The sequence below is a fragment of the Falco cherrug genome, chromosome 12, assembly GCF_023634085.1.
Source record: "Falco cherrug isolate bFalChe1 chromosome 12, bFalChe1.pri, whole genome shotgun sequence".
NCBI lineage: Eukaryota > Metazoa > Chordata > Aves > Falconiformes > Falconidae > Falco > Falco cherrug.
This window is the reverse complement of record NC_073708.1, coordinates 33,635,423-33,658,216: the sequence shown is the minus strand read 5'-3', so window position 1 is coordinate 33,658,216 and position 22,794 is coordinate 33,635,423. Positions and strand designations below refer to the sequence as shown.

Genomic DNA, 22,794 nt, shown 5'->3' with positions numbered 1-22,794 from the left:
GCCCCCCAAGGCCGGACCCCCACGCAATGCCCCCTACGCCAGACTCCTGCGCGGTACACCCCCGTGCCGTGCCCCCCCCCCGATCCCCATGCAGCACCCCCCACGCAATGCCCCCCGTACTAGATCCCCGTGCCATTCCCCCCACTAGGCTCCCGTGTCGTGGCCCCCCCGTGCCAAGCCCCCTGTGTAACGTCCCCCCGCTACACCCCCGTGCCGAGCCCCCCGTGCCGAGCCCCCGCCGCTAGAGCCCCGTGCCGTGACCGCCCCGCGCCGCGCCCCCTCGCCCCGCCCCGCCCCCCGCCGGCCCCGCCCCCCGCCCCGCCCCCGCCGGCCCCGCCCCCCGCAGCCATGTCGGCGGCGCGCAGACGCCCGGCGGCCGGGACCGAGGGGGGGAGCCCCCGCGGGAGCCCCCGCGCCCGGCGATGCGGAGCGGGGCATGGCGGCGCCGGGCCTCACGCTCTGCCTCAAGCTGCTGGCGGCGGCCTTCTACGGGCTCAGCTCCTTCCTCATCGTCGTCGTCAACAAGAGCGTCCTCACCACCTACGGGTAGGGCCTGCGCCCCCCCCGCGCCGCGGGACCCCCTGGCCACCCCTCGCTCCTGGGTGCCGTGCGCCCGCGGGGGCCCCTCTGCGTGCGCCCCCGTTCGTGTTTGTGCGCACCCCCCTCGGGTGCTGTGTGCCAGCGGGGGGCCCCCCTGCACGCACCCCCCCATCTGTGCCTGCCCCCCCCCGTGGGTGCTGCGCCCCAGCAGGCGCCCCCCATCCTTTGGGGGCTGACCCCCGTGCATACCTCGCCTTTCCCCCCCCGGGGGCGCATTGCACTGCCGCCCCCCCGTGGGTGCCCTTCCTCCCACGGGGACCCCCCAGAGCTGCGGGCTCTGCAGATTTGGGGGCCGGGGGCTCCTCCCCACGCACCCAGCGGGGGGCAGGGCTGCCAGACACCCCCCCCCACCAGTCGGTGCCCCATTGATGTCTGCTCTCTGCCCGCAGGTTCCCCTCCTCGCTGTGCGTGGGGCTGGGCCAGGTGAGTGGGGGCCCCCCCGTCCCCTCCCTTGACCCCCATGCGGGGGGCGTTGGGCTGACCCCCCCCCCCCCCGCCCCTGCTCCTTGCAGATGCTGGCGACAGTGGCCGTGCTCTGGGCGGGAAAGGCGCTGCGGGTGGTCAAGTTCCCCGACCTCGACAGGCACGTCCCCCGGCGGGTAAGCGCCCCCCCCCCCCCCCCGGGGGCACCGCCCGCACCGGCAGCAGGAGCCGGCGGCTGCGGGCCGGGTGCGTGTGCGGCCGAGGGGGGGTGTGTGTGCGTGGGGGGCTGCGGGCGCCTCTGTACAAGGGGGTGCTGCAGGGGAGCGCCCGGGCACCCTCCGGTCATGCACGCCGCGGCTGAGCCCCCTTCTGGTTTTCTAGACGTTTCCTCTACCTCTCCTGTATTTCGGGAACCAGATCACAGGACTGTTCAGCACAAAGAAACTGAAGTACGGAGGCTTTTCTGTACGGGGGTGGGGCGGGGGGCTGCTGCCGGTCCCCGGGCTCTGCGGGGTGTGGGTGACCCCAGGCAGCTGCTCGGGGCCGCCCGGTTCCGCTACCCACGCTCCGGGTGCCTGTTGGCGGATGCTTGTCCCCGGGTGGGGGTCGCGGGGCTCAGCTCTGGTCCTCACCCACGGGGGGGAGGGGGGGCGCCGTGGCTGTCCCCGGGCAGGTCGGGCACGCGGGAGTCACCCGTTGCCGTGTGGGAGTTGCCAGCCCAGCTGATGCTCGACTGGGGGGGGGTGGGGGGGGCGGGGGTCGCCTTTTCACCCTGCTGATCCTCCCCTCGCAGCCTGCCCATGTTCACCGTCCTGCGGAGGTTTTCCATCCTGTTCACGATGTTTGCTGAAGGATTCCTACTCAAGTGAGTCTCCCCAGCCCCTTCGGTGACGGGGACCCGCGTGAGTTACAGAAGCCCGAGGGTGCTGGAAGGACCTGTGGGGTGTGAGCGAGCTGCCGTGCGCTGGAGACCCCTGTGGCCACGGCGCTGGGCTTGGGGCGCAGGGGTAGGCAGTGGGGCTACTTGCCTTGCCCTGAGCAGCCCCTTACCCGTGGGACAAGGTGCCACGCGTAGCTGCCCGGTGGTGGTGGAGAGGATGCTCCACCTGTGCTTGCAGCAGCCTGGCTGTGCGGTGCAGGTCTGGAAGCGGAGGGTGTTGTGCCTGTCTGTCCCGGCATGCCTGGGTGCCTGTGGAGACCCCCAGACTGCCCCCGCTGCGTGCTGACAGCCCCCTCCCCAGGCTGGTCCCTGCACGGTGCAAGCGCCCCGTGCCCAGCCAAATCCCGCTGTGCAGCCGGCAGAGTCTGCATGAACTTGCACCTCATCAGTGCTAAGTTGTTGTTTATTTTTTTTTAAATCACAGAGATAATTGTCTAAAAATGTCTTGCTTTTACTTGCTGCTTTTGCACGGCTTGGTTTGCTTGGGGTGTTCCTCCCCCTGCCCCCCCGTAAGTGCTGGGAGGAGGAAACGCTCCCCAAGGCGATCGCAGTATGGCGCTGGGGATGCAGCTGTGGGTGATGGTGTGTCCTCCTGCCTCTTTCCAGGAAGAAGTTTTCTTGGAGCGTTCAGATGACGGTGTTTGCTATGATCATCGGGGCATTCGTAGCTGCTAGGTGAGCTCCCGGTGTGCTGTCCCCTCTGCTGTGTCGCTGAGGGGTCCCTGCGCGGGCCAGTGCAGCTGAGGCGAGCCCACTACCACCCTATGTCCCGAGAGGAGAGAGAGTAAATGCTGATATTTATTGATTTTTTTTTTTTTTTTTTTTTTTTTTTTTTACCCTCAGACATGCTCTCTAGTAGGAAAGAATGTTTTACTGACCCAAATCCTAGTCTGTCTTCCCATGATTAACTTTTTCTGACAACTTAAAACAGAAGGTGGAAGGAATCTTGCCAATGTTGTACTCTGCACAGCTTAAAATTGTAACTTAGGGTGTTTTTTTTTTCCTTCCCCAGTGCTGACTTGGCATTCGATCTGGAAGGATATATTTTTATCCTTATTAATGATGCCTTAACAGCTGCAAACGGTGCCTATGTGAAACAGAAGCTGGATTCAAAGGTAGGCTGACCTTCGGCTTCAGTCTGGGCACGGCAGTGTTGCACTTGGCTTGGCAGCGACTAGGGAGGGCGAGGGGGTGAGGCTCACCCGGTGCTACCCCGTCCCGCTCCCAAAATCTCCTCCCCAGAAGGTTTGGCAGTACCGCTGTGCTGTGCTCGGTGCCAGCTGTGCCGAACAGCACCGGCCAGAGCTGCGCCCCCGTGCTGGTTACAGCCACAGTCCCTTGTGACAGCAAAGAAACGGCATTTTGATTGATGGTGACCATAACGCCTGTTGCAAGCTCGTTACCAAGTCTGTTTATATATATATATATATGTAGATATGTATATTAATATATTGTGTATATTTTAAAAAAATATATTACATTGTAAATATGTACATTTATATTACAAACCCACCCTCCAAGTTCTGTCTCCGAGAGTCCCACGTGGGTTTAGCTCACAAGACCCAGCCTTCAGTAGCAACATGAATAAGGTTTTATGTTCCTGTTTGGAACCAGCTCAAATACACAGATGTTTCTTATTTCTAGGAGCTGGGAAAATACGGTCTGCTCTATTACAATGCACTGTTCATGATCTTTCCCACCTTGACCATCGCCTACTTCACCGGAGATGCGCAAAAGGTACGATTCCTGTCCCCGAAGGCAGAACTGGCAGCAGAGCTTACGGGCAGGGCAGGTTGCCTAATGAGCAGTACTTCCATAATGCGCTCTTCTGTAACTTGGCCGTTGGATGTAAAATGGGAAACGGTCAAAATGTGAAGCTATAAAATCGCTCGTTATCTCCGGTTTGCAAACACGGGGGAGGAGGTTGGGGCGGGGGGTCACTGCCTCCCCCAACCGCGTAAGCAGCGAGTAGCTGCAAGCCTTACGTTGGGCTTTCAGTCCACAGAGTTGCTCCATTCAACGTTTTTGTAATGCTTGAGGAATGGGGAAGTGTGAGAGCAGTAAGTGAAACCAAGTATTATTTAAAACAAAGGAGTTGAGTATTTTTAGAATAAATGAGTTTCTTTAAACTTCTTTCTGCCCTGTTGAATCGCTCTGAGGGTGGGTTTGCCTGTGCAGCCCCAATGGGGCACAGTGCGATTTACAGGCGGTTCCATGTAAGTGGAATTTATGTTGTATTATGTATTTTACATTGTTTATATATATCTCTGTATTTAATAATTAATAATTCTTGCACTGATTTGTGTGCAGCTACCTTGGTTGGCTCTCCTGAGCAGGAGTGCTTGCTTGTCACGCCTGCAGGAACGGGTGTCCCTCCCAGCGGGCAGGGAAGGCTGGAGGTGTTGCCCACCCTGTGGGTGCCAGCTGTGGGTGCCGGGGCCCCCGGCAGACACCCCTGTCCCCCTGCCCTGAGCCGTGGCCAGGCAGGGAGAGCCTGGTGGTTCTTTTCTAATTAGGAGCTTAGTGCCCTGATGACGAACCCAGTAAGCAGTCGCTAAGATAATGAGCTGCGATTAGCGAGAAGTGATTGCATGGAGTGAAGGTAGCTCAGACCCTGCCCTTCATTAAGGGCAGCTCAGTGGGATATATTTGGGGATAAAGTGCTCATTTATAAGCAGGAGCAAAATGTTGCTCTGTGCTGCACTGTGCAGCCTCTGTTCAGCTCATAAAGAAATTGCCTTTTTTTTTTTTTTTTTTTTTTTTTTCTCCCTCCCCTGAATAAACTTCTTTTTCCCTGGCTGAGCTCCTGGCAGCCAGAGGCAGACAAAGATGCGCTCTGTTGGGGCTGCTGCCAGGAAACTTCACAGTTGCAGCCGGATGAAAAACCCTCTTGTGAAGGGCGTGCAGCTGAACGTGCCTGGGGTGGTGACGGCTCCCGGGGCGGGGGTGCATCGTGGGGGACCACGCTGGGGAGGGGGGGTTTGCACAGGAAAGCCTCCTGCCGCACTCGTGCATGTGGATGTGTTAAATCTTGTAGTTCATTAACAAGCATCAAAGGTAACGATATCTTGTCATGCCGCACTTTGCGAGAGGCAGAGATGGGCGTGCTGGTGGTGGTGAGCAAACCCTGCAGGTAATTCCTGGGGACGAAGGGGGTGGGCCGCCTGCGGGAAGGTCCCCCCTGCCCCAGGCTGGCATTTCGTGTCCCTGTTGGAACTGTCCCAAGGGCCTGGCAGCATCCTTGTGCGCTTGGCAGCCCTTCTCTCCCCTGTGCCGGCCCCTGCCCTGCTGGAGGGGAGGCGGGGGGGGGGGGGGGGGGGGGGGGGGGGCAGCCTCACCTCCTTGCTGCATCACTGGCTGGTTGAGGTTGGCAGGGACCTCCTGGAGTCCATTTGGTCCAACCCCCTGCTCAGGCAGGGCCACCCAGTGCTGGTTGCCCAGGACCATGTCTAGATGGGTTCTGGGTATGTCCAAGGATGGAGGCTCCACCACCTCCCTGGTGTTACTTGGTCACCCTCACAGGGAAAAAAAAGTGTCTTCTGGTGTCCAGAGGGACCCTCCTGGGTGTCCCACAACCACCCCCCCAAAAAAAAACCCTAAACAAACAACAAAACCCAACCCACCAAAAAAGCCCTCCTATGAAATGCAGACTTCCTTTAGCCATTTTCTGGGCACCATCTCCAGAGGTTAAATTCCCCTGGGATATGCTGTCTGAGTGTTGCAGTTGGCAATGGAGGAGTTACCGGGAGGGCAATTCCAGCTGGAAAATGCCTTTCCTGGTGCCTTCCAACTGTGGGACTGTTGCTTTTTCCAGGAGGGCTGTGTTGGGTGCTGCTTCGGGCTGGCGGTGATGCTGATGCGGACCAGCCCACAGCGCAGGGCGTCACACCGGGCTGTGCTGTGTTTTTGTGAAAGCCGGTGTCGGGGGTTTGTGGGTTTGTGTCTTGTCTTGCTGTGAATTACTGCACTTCCTCTTAAGTGTCGGGGTGCGTTTCTTGCAGGCGATGGAGTACCAGGGCTGGGCAGACACGTTCTTTGTCGTGCAGTTTACGCTGTCGTGTGTAATGGGGTAAGGATGCGTGCTGCTGCGGCGGGTGCTGCCTGGGCATGGCCGGCGCTTGGGTGTAGGGGAAGCATCTCTGTTCCAGAAGTAGTGCATCTTGGTGGCCTGAGCCATTCTGGGTTAAAAAATAATAATATACTTTCAGTCCTGATAGGGATGCCATTTCTGAGAGCTCTGGCAGGTGGAAATTATTTCCTACCCTGCTTCAGTGCAGGTTTAACCAAAAAAGTACCAACACTGCACTAGAAAAGAGGGGAAGAGGTGGTGAGATGAGTGGCAGTGCCCGGAGTGTGTCCTGGAGCCAGATCTCCACTCTTCCTCCTGCAGGTTTATTTTGATGTACTCCACGGTTCTTTGCACTCAGTATAATTCTGCTCTTACAACTACAATAGTTGGCTGCATTAAGGTAAGTGGCTTTCTCTGCTGCGGGGCTGGTGCTGGTGCTGAGCAGCTGCTGTAGCTGTTGGAGGGGCTCCCTGGGTGCCTGGGGTGGCCCTGGCTCTGCGGCTCTGGGCGGCCGCTCGGCAGCAGCGCGGGGAGGGCAGGACGGAGGCCCTGGGGCTTTTGCTGTGTGCTGCACGGGGAGGGGAGGACGGTCCAGTGGGATGGGTTTTATTATTTATTTATTTCTGCAGCAGGGAGATGCTCCGTGTGTGCATGGCGCTGCCTGCGGTTAGCGCATTTCGCTTCCTTGGAGCTAATGGTGTGCCAGAGGCCCAGGAACAGCCCCAGTCCTCCGGGTCACCTTTGCCCAGCCAGCCCGCTGCAAAGACAGATGGGTGCTCCTGGGTGTTATCGGGGTTTTAGCACCCTGTGGTGGGTGGCCAAGGCTGGTCTGCAGTCGAGGGAGAGCTCTGCAGCCAGCAGTGAGCAGAGCCCCTGCTGGGAGCGTTTCCCAGCAGCTCTGAGCCCGCCTGTTTGCAGTCCAGTATTGCCAGCGCTTGCTGGTTTCACCCTGCATCTGGGGGGTCCCGTTTCCATGTTGCTTTAATGCATGGAGCATACGCTTGTCTCAGGCTATATAGAAACTTGTGCTCCTGTTCCTCAATTCTTGTTCCTTTGCAGAATATTTTAATAACCTATATTGGGATGTTTTTTGGAGGAGACTATATTTTTACATGGACAAACTTCATTGGTCTAAATATCAGGTAAGAACGTTGAGGGGTCGCAGTTTTTATTTTATAATTTGTAAGTGAAAATTGCTGTGAAACCAGAATGGTTTGGCTGGCTCAGTGCTTTTTCAAAAAAACCCTGCAGCTGGCATTTGTGCTGCAGCGGGAGCCGGTGCGGAGCTTCCCGACAAGCTCGGGTTGTTTTAAAGCCAGGAGGATGCACAAGTGTATTTTAGCAGCAAACTTAAGTTGTTCTTAGAGTTGTGTGTCCGAACCATATAATTAAGGTAGCAAGAGAAGTCTGGGTTTGTTTTGTTTTGGTGGGGTTCTTTTTGTTATTTCACATTTATTAAAGCGCAGCTTTAGGAAGAGCCTTCTGTCTGCTCTGGGGTGTATTTCTGTGCTGTGAGAAGTCTCCCTGTCCTTGCCCTGTCCTTCAGCAGGATCCCTTCAGTGATGGAGCGGGTCCAGCACTAGCAAGCGTTTGGGTAGGAATTAAACAAAACATCTGCTCTTGGAGAATTTTCTTGCAAAGTGACGCTTCCAGCAGATCCTTGAATATTGGCATACCTGTTTTTTTGGTAGAATTATTTTTTTGGTCAAACAATCATAAGGTTTCATCTTTTCTTTGGCAGCCGATGTTTGTGGGTGCCCAGGGTGGGTCTATACAGCGAATAGTTGTGCTGGTGCAAAGGGCAGCATCTGCAGGGGCTGCTGGCGGCAGGTTGGGGTGCAGCGCGGGAGGGAGCGTGCCACAGCATGCCGCAAGCTCGCTGTCGCTTCCCTGGCTTGAGCCAGGGTGTCTCATTCTCGTACCCGACCCTGTTTTGCAGTATTGCTGGAAGCCTGGTGTATTCCTACATCACTTTCACAGAGGAGCAAATGAGCAAGGAGTCTGAAGCTGGCATCAAGATGGATATTAAAGGAAAAAGCTCTGTGTGACCGGGAGAGGCGTTATTTGGAAGCAAATATCATCTATCAGGGGCAGAATGCCAGGGAAGGAATCGGGGGCCTCTACCATGGAGTAACGGTGATGCTCTTAATTTGCACAATCTCGATTGCTGCCTTTACAACTTATTTGGAAGATAACTGACCGCACGGTGAAGAATACATCAAATTAAGTCTGATCACGAGGAATTAATGAGTTTCTAATCACGCTGAGATTTGGCAGTAGAGACCAGCTCAAGCAGCCTACACGTTTGAGTGGCGGAGGACCGTGTCGGCTCCGAGGGCCATACCCCAAGCATCCCCGGCTGCGTCTTGTCTCGCTGCAGCCACCAGCTGGGGACAGGTGCTGGGGCTGGCTCTGCTCCATCCCTCCTCCGGCCCGTAGCACGTGCTGCCGCTGCTCTGGGAAGGTGAGACGGTGGTACCCGGCAGGGACCTGGCCCCGAGAGGCTGGAGAACCTCCCCTCTCCCCAGGGGAGAGGGCCCGAGAGCACTGGCAGTTCCCCAGCAAAGCTGCTGCTGCAGGATGCTCCTGGTTTGGGCCAAAACCTCTTTGCTGAATGTGCTCTCTGAACTTGTGTTATTGGTTGGTTTTTATTGTTTTGTTCTGTTAACCCACTTTCAAAGCTGGGTTTCCCCTCCTTAATTTTTCCTAAGGGCCCTGCAACCATCCGCCCAGCTGTTTCCTACCCTAGGTTGCTTTTACAAGGCTCGGGGCTGTTCCCACCATGAAGGTTTTACCTGGCACGTGTAGGCTCTGCCGCACTGGGGCCGGGAGTCTTGGGCATGGGGAAAGCTGCTGCCCGTGCCGGGGCTGGTCCCGCTGCAGGGCACTTCCAGGGGGAAGCAGCTGCAGGGTGTGCCAGAGACCCGATGTCCCACCTGGCACGCCGAGCCTCCTCCCTGTCTAGAAAATATCTGCAAAGTGATTTACCCCAGCACGGTGCACGCACCGGGAAGAGCTGCAGGGGCCAGAGCTGGGCCGTTCTGGGTGGCTGTGAGCGCACCTTGTACCCACGCTGCAGCACCAGCACTTCAGCTTTGGCCAAGCCCTGTCTCGCAGTTCATCCTTTTTTTTTTTTTTTTTTTGTAGTTTTGTTTTGTGACTCGTTAAAAGAACGGGACTTCTAATACGTCAGGCAGTGTTAACTGATCTTTTTTAAAGGTTGTCTTACACAGCACTTCTTTCTGGGTCTGTCTTTGGACTGTCTTAAAGAAGAACTGTTTGTAACTTTGGTTAAAAAATACTGGTAAAACTATGAGTTTATCCATATATCTTGTTTTGGTAACCAGGAAAATAGCTTCTCTAGACACTGTATTGTTTCTGGGAGATACCTGCTAAAAATGTAACTGCTGTTTGGCAAAGCAGCGGTTGTTTTTTTTAAGTACTCACTGGAGGTTGAGGTTTTAGTGGTGAGTGTTCCCGTATGACAGTTTCTGTAATGATGCTGCAAAAGCCTGTGTGCCGGTAAGGATGCGGTGCGAGGCTGCGGGCCCCTGTGCTGCCGCCTGCTCCAAACTCCCACTCCTGGAGTCGTGCTGGAGCCGATGTCTCTGTATCAGAGCCGGGGTCTTCCCTCAGGGGGGCTCCCCTTTGGGGGCAGCCAGCTGCTGGGCTGGTGTGGGGGGGACTGGGGTGGGTACCGCACCTCCAAGGCACCCGGCAGTGCTGAGGAGCAGCCCTGCAGTGGGGCTCCCCCTGCCTCATGCAGAATTGGCGAAAGAAAAAAAAAAATTAAAATTCCCCGATCATTTGTATTGCTGCCTAAATTTCAGTAAAGTCTCGCATTGGCAGGCAGAGCTCTCCCCCCCACAAGGCTGCATGGGGAATGATTCCTGCTGTGCAGCAGCCCCAGAGTGACTCCCACAGCTCCAGGCCGGGTAACTGGTCCCTGCACTGGATCCCAGCTACCCTGACTCCCTCAGTCCCGCCTGACTCCCCCAGTCCCACCTCACAGGTCCTTCAGCCAGGCCTGGGCGTTCGTCTCGCGTGAACAAAAACATTTGCAAATCGCTTCTTGCCACATTTGCTTGTAACTTTGCTGTGGTAACTTTGCTGTGTTGAGACATTTGCGGTCAGGGTGTCGATTCTGTCAAAAGTGTTTATTTTTTTTTATATTTGAATCTACTGGTTAGATTTGTTGTTCAAATGGTAAAATATTTTTAAAACTTATTTTGTTTGTAACTGGGCACACTTTGGTGCTGGGGTCTGGATGGCATTGTATAGACTGGGAGAGCGAACAGAGTTCCTACAACAGTATTTTCTATGCTATTAATTGACTAAAATTTTTTCTATATAGAATCTATTTACGAAATGACCATTTTGGTGATTAAAGAGGTGACCTTTTTATTTGAATGTATGGCAGGCTTTATATGTCAGTCAGTATTGATAGCAAAAAGGATTTTATGTGCCTATGTATTTTTGCACTGGCTTCAAATAAACCAATGACCTTCCCTCCTCCCCTGCCTGCTCTCACCTGCTGCCAAGCGCTGGCCCTCGCTTCCCTGGAGCCGCAAGAAGAGGCTGGAGATGATGATGAAGCTGCTGAGGCCAAATAAAACAGGGGTGCAGCCAGGCTCCTCCAGCACCATCCCTTCTGCATCTCCTCTGGTAGGTGTGAAGGAAGCTGGGGGGGGTGAGGGGGGGCTCTCAGGTTTTCAGCTTTATATAGTCTTTGAGGAAGGGAAAAGATTGTAATGGGGAATAAAAACCACCACAAAAAAGAACTGACTAAACCCACCTTGTCCTGTGCTAAAACCAGGCCCTTGGCCTAGAGTAACTGTCGAGTTGTAACGCTCAGCTGCCTTCCCCAGCGCTGGCCGCCCTCCGGGCTCTCCTCTCCAGCCTCCTTTGCAAAACGCTGCCTTTACGTTGAAGTATGCAGCACCCCCCACCCCTCCCCAGGCTGCCACTCCAAGTCCTGCCCAGCCCCTCTGCGCTGCTGCCCTGGGAGAGTCTTTACGGAAGGAATGAAGGAAACGGTTCCAAGTTTAATCAGAAAAGGGTATTTTTGTTTCTGCAGTTCTTACAGCAGCAGGAACAAGAGTAACTACCCCGTGGCTGCGGAGGGATGGGGTCTTCATATCCTCTCTAAGCAGAAATAATCTAGCTGCTGATTTGGGAAAAAGAAAACAACTCAGGAATTTTTTATGCAGACAGTATGTTTAAAAAATACTTTAATAATAGCTTTTTTCAGAATTGCAGACAGGGAGCAGGATAAGAGAAGGGAATTACTAACAGTGCAAAATTACTGTGTGTGGAAAAATGTATAAAACTAATTTTTAAAGAGTGTGTGTGTGTGTGTGGTTGTTACCACACTGAACGTGTTATATCACATTTAGTCCTTTAGAAAGCCCAACAAGGATTTATTCTGTTGAACTGGATTCTCTGTCAGGCTGCAGTCTTAACGCATTTCATGAATCCAGGACACGTGCTACAGCAGAACCTGTTGTGATAGTGCTTGAAAAACAGACCCAAGCGTCCCATGCAACTTGGGTTCTTCTCAGTGCAGTCTGGAAACATGTTCAAACCCTTCAGGGCTCCAAACTGTACCAAAGGCTTTTAAAATGAAATCAAAGTTACTATATTTCTAGAATTTTAAATAGCTTTAGTAGTGCAATGACTTATCAAGTTATAGTGGCTGCATTTTGAAGAACATGAACAAAAGTATTGTATAAAACACCAGCATAAACAAAATGTAAATTATAATTAAATATTCTTAAAGTCTAGCTGAGCATTACGTATTTGTTGATTATGGAATGTCAGGTCTCTCCTAGGTATCACCAAAAAAAGGTAAGATAAAAACCAAAGCAACAGTTCTGAAAATATACACAGTGCTGTATTTCACACACAAGCCTGAGACAATTTACTTGTAAATTTTTGGAAGTATCTCCCAACTTGCAAACACAAAATGCATAAACCCCAAACTGGAAATAGGACTCTAGCTGCAAAGACCCTCAGCAGCACTGCACTGCCCTCAGTCTGAAACTCTTGAGATCATCTTTGATTCTTTGATGTGAGGCGGTGATACTGCGGCTTTCTGTTAACAAACCAGACTGTAAAGTTAACAGCAACCTTTCACTAAAGCAATCCCTTTTAATTAACTGATTAACGCAGGCCACAGGTAACAAACCTTACCGATGTGCCTCTCCATGTAAATTGCTGTCTGGTTCTAGGCAGATGTCTACTTCGGCAGTTAGAAGGGATCACTCACAACATTCTGGGAACAGCGGGTTACTACACTCCAGTAACTCATCACCGTGATGGAGCCAGGCCCGATCCAGAGGACTTGGCTCATTAATGACCATAAAGTCCAAGTACACATAGTTGAAGAAGAAAACAAAACAAACAAAACCCTTAGCAGTCAGGTTTTTTTAGGTCGATCCATTAGTTTAGGACTGTACATTTAAAACTGGGATCATAAAGACTCATGAACTTCAAATAAAAATAACCAATTGAAAATGAACAGCACATCTGTAAGCCACAGGAGGACGTGAGATTAAAAATTATACAAATGAACAATTTCTTCTATTTTTAATATACTAGATGTATAGCTGTGGCTTAAAAAGTAAAACAAAACCACGGGTATTAAAAACCTTTCTATTTCATGGATGTAAACCCTACTTCAACAACTTTCACATTACACTAGGGGGACAGTGAGCATCACTCCCACCACACATGATTTTCATTTCTTGCACTTTAATCTTAAAATAGGCATCCATAGCTACTCTCACTTTTTACACATGAATCTTTCTATACTGCATGTATGGATGTGTATATGCTGTACTAAGTATGTGTATGTGATGTTTCTGCTCCCATTGAAATACCCACCCATATAAGGTCCGCTTGTTTTCAGAAATTCAAGATCAGGCACCAGGTTACCAGCTGCACAGCCAGAACCACTTGACCCATGTCCTCCCCTTCCTGTGTTCAGTGAAATGCAGAAGATGACAGCTATAGACTGAAAATAAATTGATGGATAATCTAACACCTGATCTTGGCCAACAAGGTTTAGTAAACTTAAGCATTTGGCTGATGTGAAATTTATCTGAGCTCAAAATAAAATGACAAAAATTATAACGAAAGCAAGAAAATTTGTGCAATGCAAGCATCATGCTTAACAAATTCTTAGCATCACTATTCGCCATAAAACAGAAGTAAAAAACATTACCTTTTCAAAATCAAATGACTTCTAACCATTCTTGATGTTAATTGACTGTTGTCTGAGAAGAAAATAACATGTTGGTGACTAATAAGCATTTTTTTAAGTCAATTGGTTTGGTTTGGGGGTTTTTTGTTGCTTTTTTTTTTTAGAAAAGACTTCAGCAAAATAAAACGAAGCTGACATTAGACTCAGGATATCAATTCTCTCATAAAAGTTTACCAACTGTACAAGTTAAGAAAATTATACAAGCTTTTGTTTTAAGAAAGGACAGTTCAATCAAGACATAAGTACTGTAAAAATCTTTCAAAGGCTACAAAGAAATCTGGAAAAATACAGAATGTATTTCTTTAGCCCAGATAAAGAATATGGAAAGACATCATTGATGTCAACAATTTTACATATACAAACCTGACCTGGTTTATTTATTTACCTTTTAAAACTTCTATATATAAAAATAGTTGTGCTCATAACTTTCAGGATTCATAAGGGTTCCTTAACAATGGGATAACACTTTCCCTAGCGTAAGCAGAAGTCTCTGTGCCTACTCTGATGCGTGTCTTGGCATTCGGTATTTCATTTTAACTTCCTGCAACATTTGAACCAGCCCCCTGCTTCAAATAGGATGCTTTGTTCACTTGTACAATGCTTAAATGGTTTATTACATACTGACATTTCTCTAATGTATTAGGCTGGGAGTATTTTTGCAGAAACTCACTGATTTGTTTCTCAAATATTTTTAAGAGCCTTAAAGAGTTCCCAGAACTGTCGTTGCCAGCTCTGAGACACTATTTTCCTACTGCTTTTCAGCACTGAAAAAACCCCAAATAATCAGATCTCAAGAGCCAAATAAAAGGTATTAGAAAAAAATCTCAGCAGATTGTTTTACGGAACTGGATTTTGTAAGGTAACCCATCAACCCTGAAAATTTCAGACACCAAAATCTACTCCAAGGAATAAAATCAGCTCCTAGTATTCAGTCATCCAAAGTTTCTAGTTCTTCAAGCTTCCCATGTGAGTTTGCTTCTTGGAAGAACTCTGAAGAACCTGGACTCTCTTTGCCATTGCTGTTAATTCTTCTTCTTTTTAGAGGTCTTTCATTTTTCTCTTCAAAATCGTTTTCGTTTCTTGAAGCTGAATGAGCAAGTTTTGGGTCAATGGCAAGGCTTTCAGTTTCATACCCATTTGTATCCAGATCCGTGTGAGGTGTTTTCTTGCCATTGGTAGGTCCATTTACATGCAATCCTTCAATTTTTGCTTCATCTTTATTTGGTATCTCACCTGGCCCGTTAGCAGACACCCCTGCGTTACAGAGACGTGCCACAAGAAAGAGAAGTGTAAGCAGTAACAGAACAATCTGTGATAGGTCAATAAAGCAGAAGTCAGACTAGTCCCATTGACCTAAAAAGCCAACATTGCTCTCCATACCCTCACTGTGTGATGAACATGTGATTTATTTGCATACAAATGACACGACTTACCACAATGGAGCTTATGGAAACCCTTACAAGCAACGGCAGCCAAGAAAATGTCCTGGAATCCCCTAACTGTACAAGTCCACCACAAGGTGGACTGTCCTCGCCTGGGCAGATTGTGAACACCGAGCGGAAGCTACAGAATCTGCTTCAGCCCCAAAGTTCCTCCCTCCCCCTGCTACTGCTTTCACTTCAGCTCCTTTGGAACAGCTGTCCCTTGAGGCTTGTTTTCTTCACGAGTGACTGACTGTGCCCTGGCTCTTCCCCCATTCCTAACTGCCTTTCAATGCCCCACGTCTGGCACAGCTAACGGTGTTCCTGAGACAACCAACGGAAACGTGCGGGTGTGCTATGCAACAGCCAGTTCCCATCTCAGTTGTTTTAAATGTCCTGCGCGGGGCTCCTCGCAAAGTTAGCATTACACATCTGCGCTAGCATGGGGAAGACAAGAACAGATCAATTGCATTTAGAAGGAAGATTCTAGTGGAGATTTATCTTCCAAACATGACCACTGGCTAAATGCAAACACGTAGCTTTTTAAAAAAAACATGTTTAACTTAAAGCGGCTACCACCTTGGACAATATTTGAAACTATAATAGCCTTGCTCTCATTTGGCTTGTCATCTGTGATGATCTGGCAACTGTTTAGGAGGGACAGGGCCTGCACTTACCATTCTGATTACTGTTGCTGGTTGTGCTGTCCTCCCTTTCAGACTGGCTGGTGCTGCTGTTGGAAGTTGTAGGAGGAGGGGACGGAGCTCTGCTGGAAGCAGCACTTTCACTTTCATCCAGGAGACGGTCCATATAATCTCTACACAACAGAAACAGCACATTCAGCATTGCCCTTGCTGTGGAAAGTATTGGTGACACTCAAACAAAAATATTCACTGCATATACTGCAAGTGTGACCGATTCACATTTATACCTTTTGCAATGCACAGACTTATCTTGCAAAGTTAACAACTTTAAGATCTCCTGTGTTAGATGGCCCACATATGGTTTGGCCACAGCAACTACGTATTTGTTGACCAATCACTGCAGTCAACTTATATAAATTCAGCCTATGCTTATGCTAAGTCCCATAAAATCACGTACAAGCAGAAACTTCAATACACTGTGATGTTGTGGGCTGTGTTTTCAAGGTGATGGTCCCAGGCAGGTTCGTACTAAGCTCTTGCAATTTGCTGTGGCAGCAACAACATACCATTAAAGTAAATAAGTTTTGTGCATCTACAACCTCAAAAGAGGTGAAGTTAAAAGCAAATTAAAAACTTCGGAGTTAAAGACATCTCCGTATCTGAAATCTACTACAGTCCTACAATTTAGGTAACTAACAGTAAATCTCTTATGAAAGATTTAAACAAACAAAGCTGGTTGGTAAAGTCCTTGCATGTAGGGTTCTAATCTGGATTAACTCCAGAAACAGTGCACTCTCACACGTAATTATTCTGGAACTGATACTGCACCCTAAATTCCCACTTCTATCTGCAACAACATTCAAGAATAGACAAGTACAATCCTTAATGATTCTTCTCCTGATCACCATATGCAGTCAACTGCAAAAGAATCAGAGATTCTTTTAAGTGATTTGTTTTAAGTGATAAACAACCAAAAATGTCTAATAATTCGGGCACAAATGGAGAGGAAAAAAAATCCAACACAAAACCAGACGGAAAAAGAGGGGGGAGACAACTCAGTTCAGTCCCTGACAACTAGAGTTAAGAAAATCCAGCAGCTATGGGTGCTTCTGTGTAACAGTCTACTTTGCAAAGCCACAGATGGCAACTCTTAATGTCATACTGCAAGTTCACTTCAGTGGTCCAACAACACTCAGTTCCAAAATGTTTAAAGAAACAGTAATATTAAAAAGAAGCATCAACAGACAGCCAGGAACAAATGAGAAATAAAAATAATAGTGAAAAGGCTTGGAAAAAGTCAGCGAAAAGAATGGGACAGTAAAATCATAGAACTGGAATGATTATGTTGGCTCACTTGCTCAGATTTGAGGGAGGAGAATACAGTTACATACTGACGTTTCCCTCTTTGCCTAGCAGAGATGTGAATGGGGAAAGGAGCTACGCACACCCAAAAAAGCCCCAGAACAGGGTTCTGTGTGGGCCAGAATTCTTGCCAAACTATATGTTTCAAGAGTGTACCACAGCCATGTAACACAAATCCTACCTGAAAAGTATGACCAATGCCTTTGTATAAAACACGTATTTAAAATAAAACAAACATTTTAAAAAAATCCACACATATGCAGAGATGTTACATTTATGAAACATTTAAGCAATCTAAATTAAATAGGTGTTCAATGCAAATTGTTTATCTTATTCCAAATAAATATATTTTAGAAATAACATACGCGCTAGTAAGCTCTTCTTACACCTTGACTGTTTTCCTGCTGCAAACTGGGACTACGGAATCCCTCTGTTGTCATACCATTTCAGATTAGAGCATTATAAAATAAAAATTTACATCCAACAAGTAAAAGCACATAAAAATAATGCACATCTTACGTTACACCAGGATGAAGATTATATTTCTTCTTTCCAAATCGGGTCTGCTGCGCAAAGAAATCGTAACGCTCTGATTTCTTCCACATGTAATAAAATGCTACACACTCACCGACTGATCTTGTTCGTACCTAGGAAATATGTGCCACGTAAATTTTCATCAATTTAAATACATTTTTGGCAAAAAGCTACCATTTACACCAAAAGCTGTGAAATTCAAAGTCAATGTTTCTTTATACAACATAGGAGATAGTGGAAACTATTGACTCAAAATTTCAGAGGCCCAGAAACTGTAATTTCAGAAACAGAAATGCAAAGTTTAATAGCGTTTCTAAGAATACTGGAGATACCATGAGGTGCTGCAAGCAACAGCTTCAGGAGAAATACTGAAGTCTGTTTCACTAGTCTATGTGAGACTCTAGGGATGCTGACGTTCCTATGTGCATGCACAGCAGGATTTTTGCACTTTTCTGAACTTGGGGTTCATAGCCACAGTTACAGAGGGTTCTGGACTCTGAGAAATCAATTTGGACATACATGTAGTAAAAATTAGAAGTAAATATAGTAATTTGTGAAGGAAACTGAGGCTAAGAATTTATTTACAATTACACTGCTTAAAAAAAAAGCGAGAACTACACTTAAAATCAGTGTTTACCTTATTTGCCTGAATCACATGAAAATCCTTGCCATAGACTTTCAGCCCTTGTTCAAAGTTCCTACATTCTTCTTCTGTCCAAACAGATAATTCTTCTACGGCAAGAAAATGCAATGAAGAGAATACTTAACAAAAAAAGCATGCTGCCAATAAAACTTAAGTGACAGAAAACATAGATGGTATTCAGGTTTCTTACACCATCTGCTGACTAAATGAGAACCACCTCCAGAAATTTCACTTATTAGCACAAAAATGAAAATTCTCCCTTCTAGTGAGTAGGTGGGAAATTTGGCTGCCTTAAGCAGCCAGTCAGTAGGGACTGTTCTAACTGGTCTGTAGCTCCAGCCCTGGCCCATGGGGAAAATAACCAGGCAGCAGGAAAAGGAAGAAGGTCTTAGAAACCTGGTCTCACTGGTCTGCCCCGAGACCCATCAGAGGCAGGTATCCTTCAAGCCAGGCCACAGCATGAAGGAGTTCATGCCACGGACTCAAACTGGTTGCTGGCATTTGGAAGCAGCACGGGAAAAGGAATGAGGTATGAGATGTTCTTTACTGCTGTCAAGAGCCAGCAATGACAGGCTGTTAATTCCAGTCAGGTAGAATAAGAAACTGTGCTGCTCACCTCGCACCGTTGGATTGGGAATCTTGGCCCCACTGAAGCCAGAATAAACCCCTAATAACTTTTCAGCCACACTTCTAAGAACTTAATACAATTTGGTCTTATTGATTCTTAAGGTCACGAATAAATAAGATTTAAAATAGTGGGAGAACAAACTAATCTCCTCTATTTGATCATTCTTGTCTTCTGATTTGCACAGCAAACTCCGGAGAAGCCACAGGTTTGAAAGCAGAACCAACAGATCAATGTGCGAGGAAAGTAACTTGTGTTGTCTCTTAGTTTCTCATTCCTTTGAGTATAACGATCAATATCAAACCAGGAAATGCTTAAGGCTCCAAAAGCATCTTTAAGACCAGGGTCTTTTTAGTGTTATACTTTGTTAAATAAAAGGTCTGTATGCTCATTCTCCTTTATTTAAAATAGTGAATTATTTCATTTTATACTTCATGTTTGTTCCATTAACTCTGATGACTGAAAAGGTCTAGAAGAACAAAGAACAAAATGCCCAAGAAATGCACAACACCAGTTGCTAAGGAGTATGTTTCAGTTTTAACTTGTCATTAAAGTCACAGACATAAATATCAAGCTTTATTGACAGGAATTTAATTCGCACACCCCTTTGAGCATGTACCTGTTCATACTACATCTGCTAATTTCATTCTCTTAGAAAACAAGAGATTCACTGAAGATTGCATTTAAATGGGCACTGGTATGTACGGCTTACATGCAGTCAAGCCCTTCACAGAATTTCTGTCTGCTGACAACAAAGCCCAATACCTGTGTAACAAATAAAAGGAGAGCTCAACAATATAAACTTAACTTTCAGTGTATGCTCACCTCTGGCTGCTTTTACATTAAATCTGAGCCTTCGTAATGATTCTTCAGTATCAAAATTGCACTTAACCAGTTCATACAATGCCTGGAAAGATGAAAAGACACACACTTAACATTCTAGATACCACTCAGTTTATGCTGTACAACAGAAGCATACTTAGTAAATCACTAATACCTGTTTAAGAAAAGATTGAAATTAAAACTCTTTGAATGAATGTAATATAATTTAAAACAGCACAAAGACATATTTCTCTGTTTAAATTTACAACCCCCTAATTACATAACCAAGAATATATCGAGGCAAAGTCTTTTAACATTTTCATCCACTGCATAAATTTGTAAAATTGATGGGGGTTTTTTTGTATGAAGAATAATATAAATACGCATTCATACATCTTTAAAAGAACTTGTAACTGAAAGAACAGAACTCACACACTATTTTTATATAAAATAATGTGCTGATGCATAAAGCAACATTAAGCCTAAGTTAACAGTTTTGTTAACTTAGTTACAAAAAGTAACAGTTACTATTTGTTGAGAGGTAAAAAACCCATCATATTTCTATTCCACAAGGAACCATAAAGCTGTTTCAAATACAGTTTTAATTCTATGAAATAAAATAAACGGATAATACATTCTACAGTATTAAACTACAAATCCTAATTATTCTGATATACCTGCTCATTGTCTTTAATATGTGATCCTTCAGGAATTGCATCTAGGCCTTTCTCATCACCCGTACGCCTTGATGCTTCATTTAGGAACTCAATCACTTTATCTTCTGGTAAGAAGTCAGGATTCCACAGCAGCTGGTCATCATTTTCATACACTGAATTAACCACAAGAAAAAGACAAGCAAGCTAAAACAACAACATAGAACTTTATTCTCTCTTATAAACTAGCGATTACAAAACCTTGGAAGATCGTTAGAGCATCAACATTAATCCGTAACACACGTAAGGACAAGGAAAAGAACACGAATGCTGTGATCAAAATGACTAGGATACCATACCTGGTATTGTTTTCACATCTCTGGCATAACCTGTGCTCTGGTTTCTAGGACCCATTTACAAAACTCCAGAAACTCCACCTTCCCTGTACTCCTCCTGAAACCACTTAAATTGCAAGGGAGCAGCACTACCCGACACAGTCCCTGAATGATCCATCCAGCACAGTTTTGCTGATGGCAGCCAGCAGGCATGCAAAACTATTTCAGAAACTAATTACATCTGTTTTCTTGCAATACAGCTAGGATCAGTCACATAAAACCAAAAGGCACACCACCGAAAATGGTGCTAAAAACACTACCAGGCGTCTGGACCACTAAATATAAAAGTCTCAGCTAACATGGCTGGCAGAAGCCAGCAACAAGGTCTGCTACCTCTGCAGGGAAGATGACAGCCATTCTGAAGCCATTCTGACATTCTGAAGTCAAACAGCTCCTGAAAGGAACCTTTGCAAAGACTTCCCTAATACTTCAAAGAAATACTTTCTAAAGCAAAATCGTTCATGTAAAGATCGCTGAATTTCACTATTCCCAGATCTCTACTGTTTTTTCAGAGCTTCTGCATGACCCTTCAGGCCAGGAAAGCCACAGTAAACTGAAATTATGGTCAAATGATGTATCCTCTGAATTATCTCCTATTTTTCCTACAACCTTTGCAGGATTAAGGTACTAGTGCGGCAAAATAAAATAAAATTCAGGTTATTAAAAAACCTAGAATCACGAAAGTATCCAGACCTTGCTTGTGGCCCAGTCTTCAACGAGAGATAACCTTACAAAAACCAGCAAGAAAGTAACTTTAACATTGATCCCATTAGCAGCTTTGACAAGAGAAAGGAGTGAACACTAGGGAAAAGCATGGTCACCACAGTTAGGGAAGATGCACTGGCATTCCGTGCAGGTGGAAAGGTCACAGTGGTGGCTAGACTAATCTCTACTTGAAAAAAAAGATTTTTAACAGGAAAGTAAACTACAAATAAAAAACCTAAACTGGTAAGGAAAATTTTTCAAGTGTCTTGCAAAGAAAGACAGCTTCATTTCACGAATGACACATTCTCTGGAAATGGCTCCTAGCAATTTTCTGGGAGCTTTTTGTTTCTGTGGTGGTTTGACCCTGGCTGAATGCCAGGTGCCCACCAAAGCCGCTCTTATCACTCCCCTCCTCAACCAGACGGGAGAGAAAATATAATGAAAGGCTCGTGGGTTGAAATAAGGACAGGGAGATCACTCAGCAATTACCATCACGGGTAAAACAGACTCAATTTGGGGAAATCAGTTTAATTTATTACCATTCAAATCAGAAAAAAATACCTTCTCCCCACCCATCCCTTCTTTCTGGGCTTAACTTAATTCCTGACTTTTCTACCTCCTTCCCCGAGCAGTGCAGGGGAACGGGAGCTGCAGTCAGTTCATCACATGTTATTTCTGCCGCTCCTTCTTCCTCACACTCTTCCCCTGCACCAGCGTGGGGTCCCTCCCATGGAAGACAGTTCTCCATGGACGCTGAGTCCTTCCCACGGACTGCAGTTCTTCAGACACTGCTCCAGCGCGGGTGCCCCACAGGGTCACAAGTCCTGCCAGCACAGCTGCTTCAGCACGGGCTTCCCACAGGTCACAGCCTCCTCCGGGGGTCCTGCGCAGGCAGCAGGTGGGGATCTGCTCCACCACTAACCTCCATGGGCTGAGGGCACAGCCTGCCTCACCAGGGTCTTCACCGCAGGCTGCAAGGGAATCTCTGCCTCGAGTACCTCCTCCCTCTTCTTCTGCACGGACCTTGGTGTCTGCAGAGCTGTTCCTCTCGTGCAGTCTCACTCCTCTTCCACTGGCGCAGATTTCCACACCCCCGCACCCCTTCTTAATACGCTACCCTAGAGGCGGTACCACCGCCGCTGACCAGCTCAGCCTTGACCAGCAGCGGGTCCATCTCGGAGCCGGCTGGCATTGGCTCCATCCAACATGGGGGAAGCTTCTGGCATCTCCTCACAGAAGCCACCCCTGTAGCCCTCCCACTACCAAAACCTTGCCATGCAAACCCACTACACTTTCAAAGGCTAGTCATAATCTGATGGTTGATTGCTCATTTAAGAAAAAGATTCTAGGTACTAATGGGATACAAACTCCAGTAGAAGCAACAATTCTTTTCAGAAGATAACAGATAATTGGTTCAAAGCCACCTGTAATGATGTAAGCTAAGTATGCTGCAACGTTTATAAATGGCAGTGGTCAGTAAATCTCAAAGAAGCTTTGGCATCTTTCAGTTTTCAGAGCTATCCTTTGATTTTCAAGTCCAATCCTTCTGAAAACATCTCTTTTCATTTTGTAGATTTTTCATAACCTGAAATTGTTTAGTAGCAGCTAATTTGGTCTCCAGGCATACTTCTCAGAGAGCCAGTCCACTGTAATTAGCTTAGTGTAGATTACATGGTCGTTCTTTCCCCACAACA

General features: G+C 47.6%; 2 protein-coding genes across 10 annotated transcripts in view; one reads left to right on the top strand and one right to left on the bottom strand.

Annotated features, from left to right (window-relative positions):
- Positions 1 to 338: 338 nt before the first annotated feature.
- SLC35D1 (solute carrier family 35 member D1) lies at positions 339 to 10,546 on the top strand. Its single transcript, XM_055725175.1, has 12 exons — positions 339 to 546; positions 990 to 1,023; positions 1,113 to 1,199; positions 1,405 to 1,472; positions 1,817 to 1,888; positions 2,570 to 2,638; positions 2,976 to 3,078; positions 3,608 to 3,700; positions 5,965 to 6,032; positions 6,354 to 6,432; positions 7,092 to 7,174; positions 7,972 to 10,546. Exons 1-12 carry the CDS (start codon positions 437 to 439, stop codon positions 8,078 to 8,080), a joined length of 975 nt encoding a protein of 324 aa, XP_055581150.1. The 5' UTR covers positions 339 to 436; the 3' UTR covers positions 8,081 to 10,546.
- Positions 10,547 to 11,246: 700 nt separating this feature from the next.
- Positions 11,247 to 22,794, bottom strand: part of MIER1 (MIER1 transcriptional regulator) — a 43,458-nt gene continuing 31,910 nt past the window's right edge. For all 9 annotated transcript variants that reach the window (XM_005438244.4, XM_027804013.2, XM_055725170.1 and 6 more), the window contains 6 exons: positions 20,025 to 20,176; positions 19,351 to 19,432; positions 17,895 to 17,989; positions 17,243 to 17,370; positions 15,395 to 15,534; positions 11,247 to 14,550 (listed from right to left, as the gene is read on the bottom strand). In XM_005438244.4, coding sequence (XP_005438301.1) covers positions 14,225 to 14,550; positions 15,395 to 15,534; positions 17,243 to 17,370; positions 17,895 to 17,989; positions 19,351 to 19,432; positions 20,025 to 20,176 — 923 coding nt within the window. In that variant the 3' untranslated portion in view covers positions 11,247 to 14,224. The remainder of the gene's footprint in view (positions 14,551 to 15,394; positions 15,535 to 17,242; positions 17,371 to 17,894; positions 17,990 to 19,350; positions 19,433 to 20,024; positions 20,177 to 22,794) is intronic.

Coding starts and splice junctions, on each gene's coding strand:
- SLC35D1 (XM_055725175.1), top strand. CDS start 437: ATGGCGGCGCCGGGCCTCACGCTCTGCCTCAAGCTGCTGGCGGCGGCC. Junction 547..989: donor AGCGTCCTCACCACCTACGG/GTAGGGCCTGCG, acceptor CTCTGCCCGCAG/GTTCCCCTCCTCGCTGTGCG. Junction 3,701..5,964: donor TCACCGGAGATGCGCAAAAG/GTACGATTCCTG, acceptor CGTTTCTTGCAG/GCGATGGAGTACCAGGGCTG.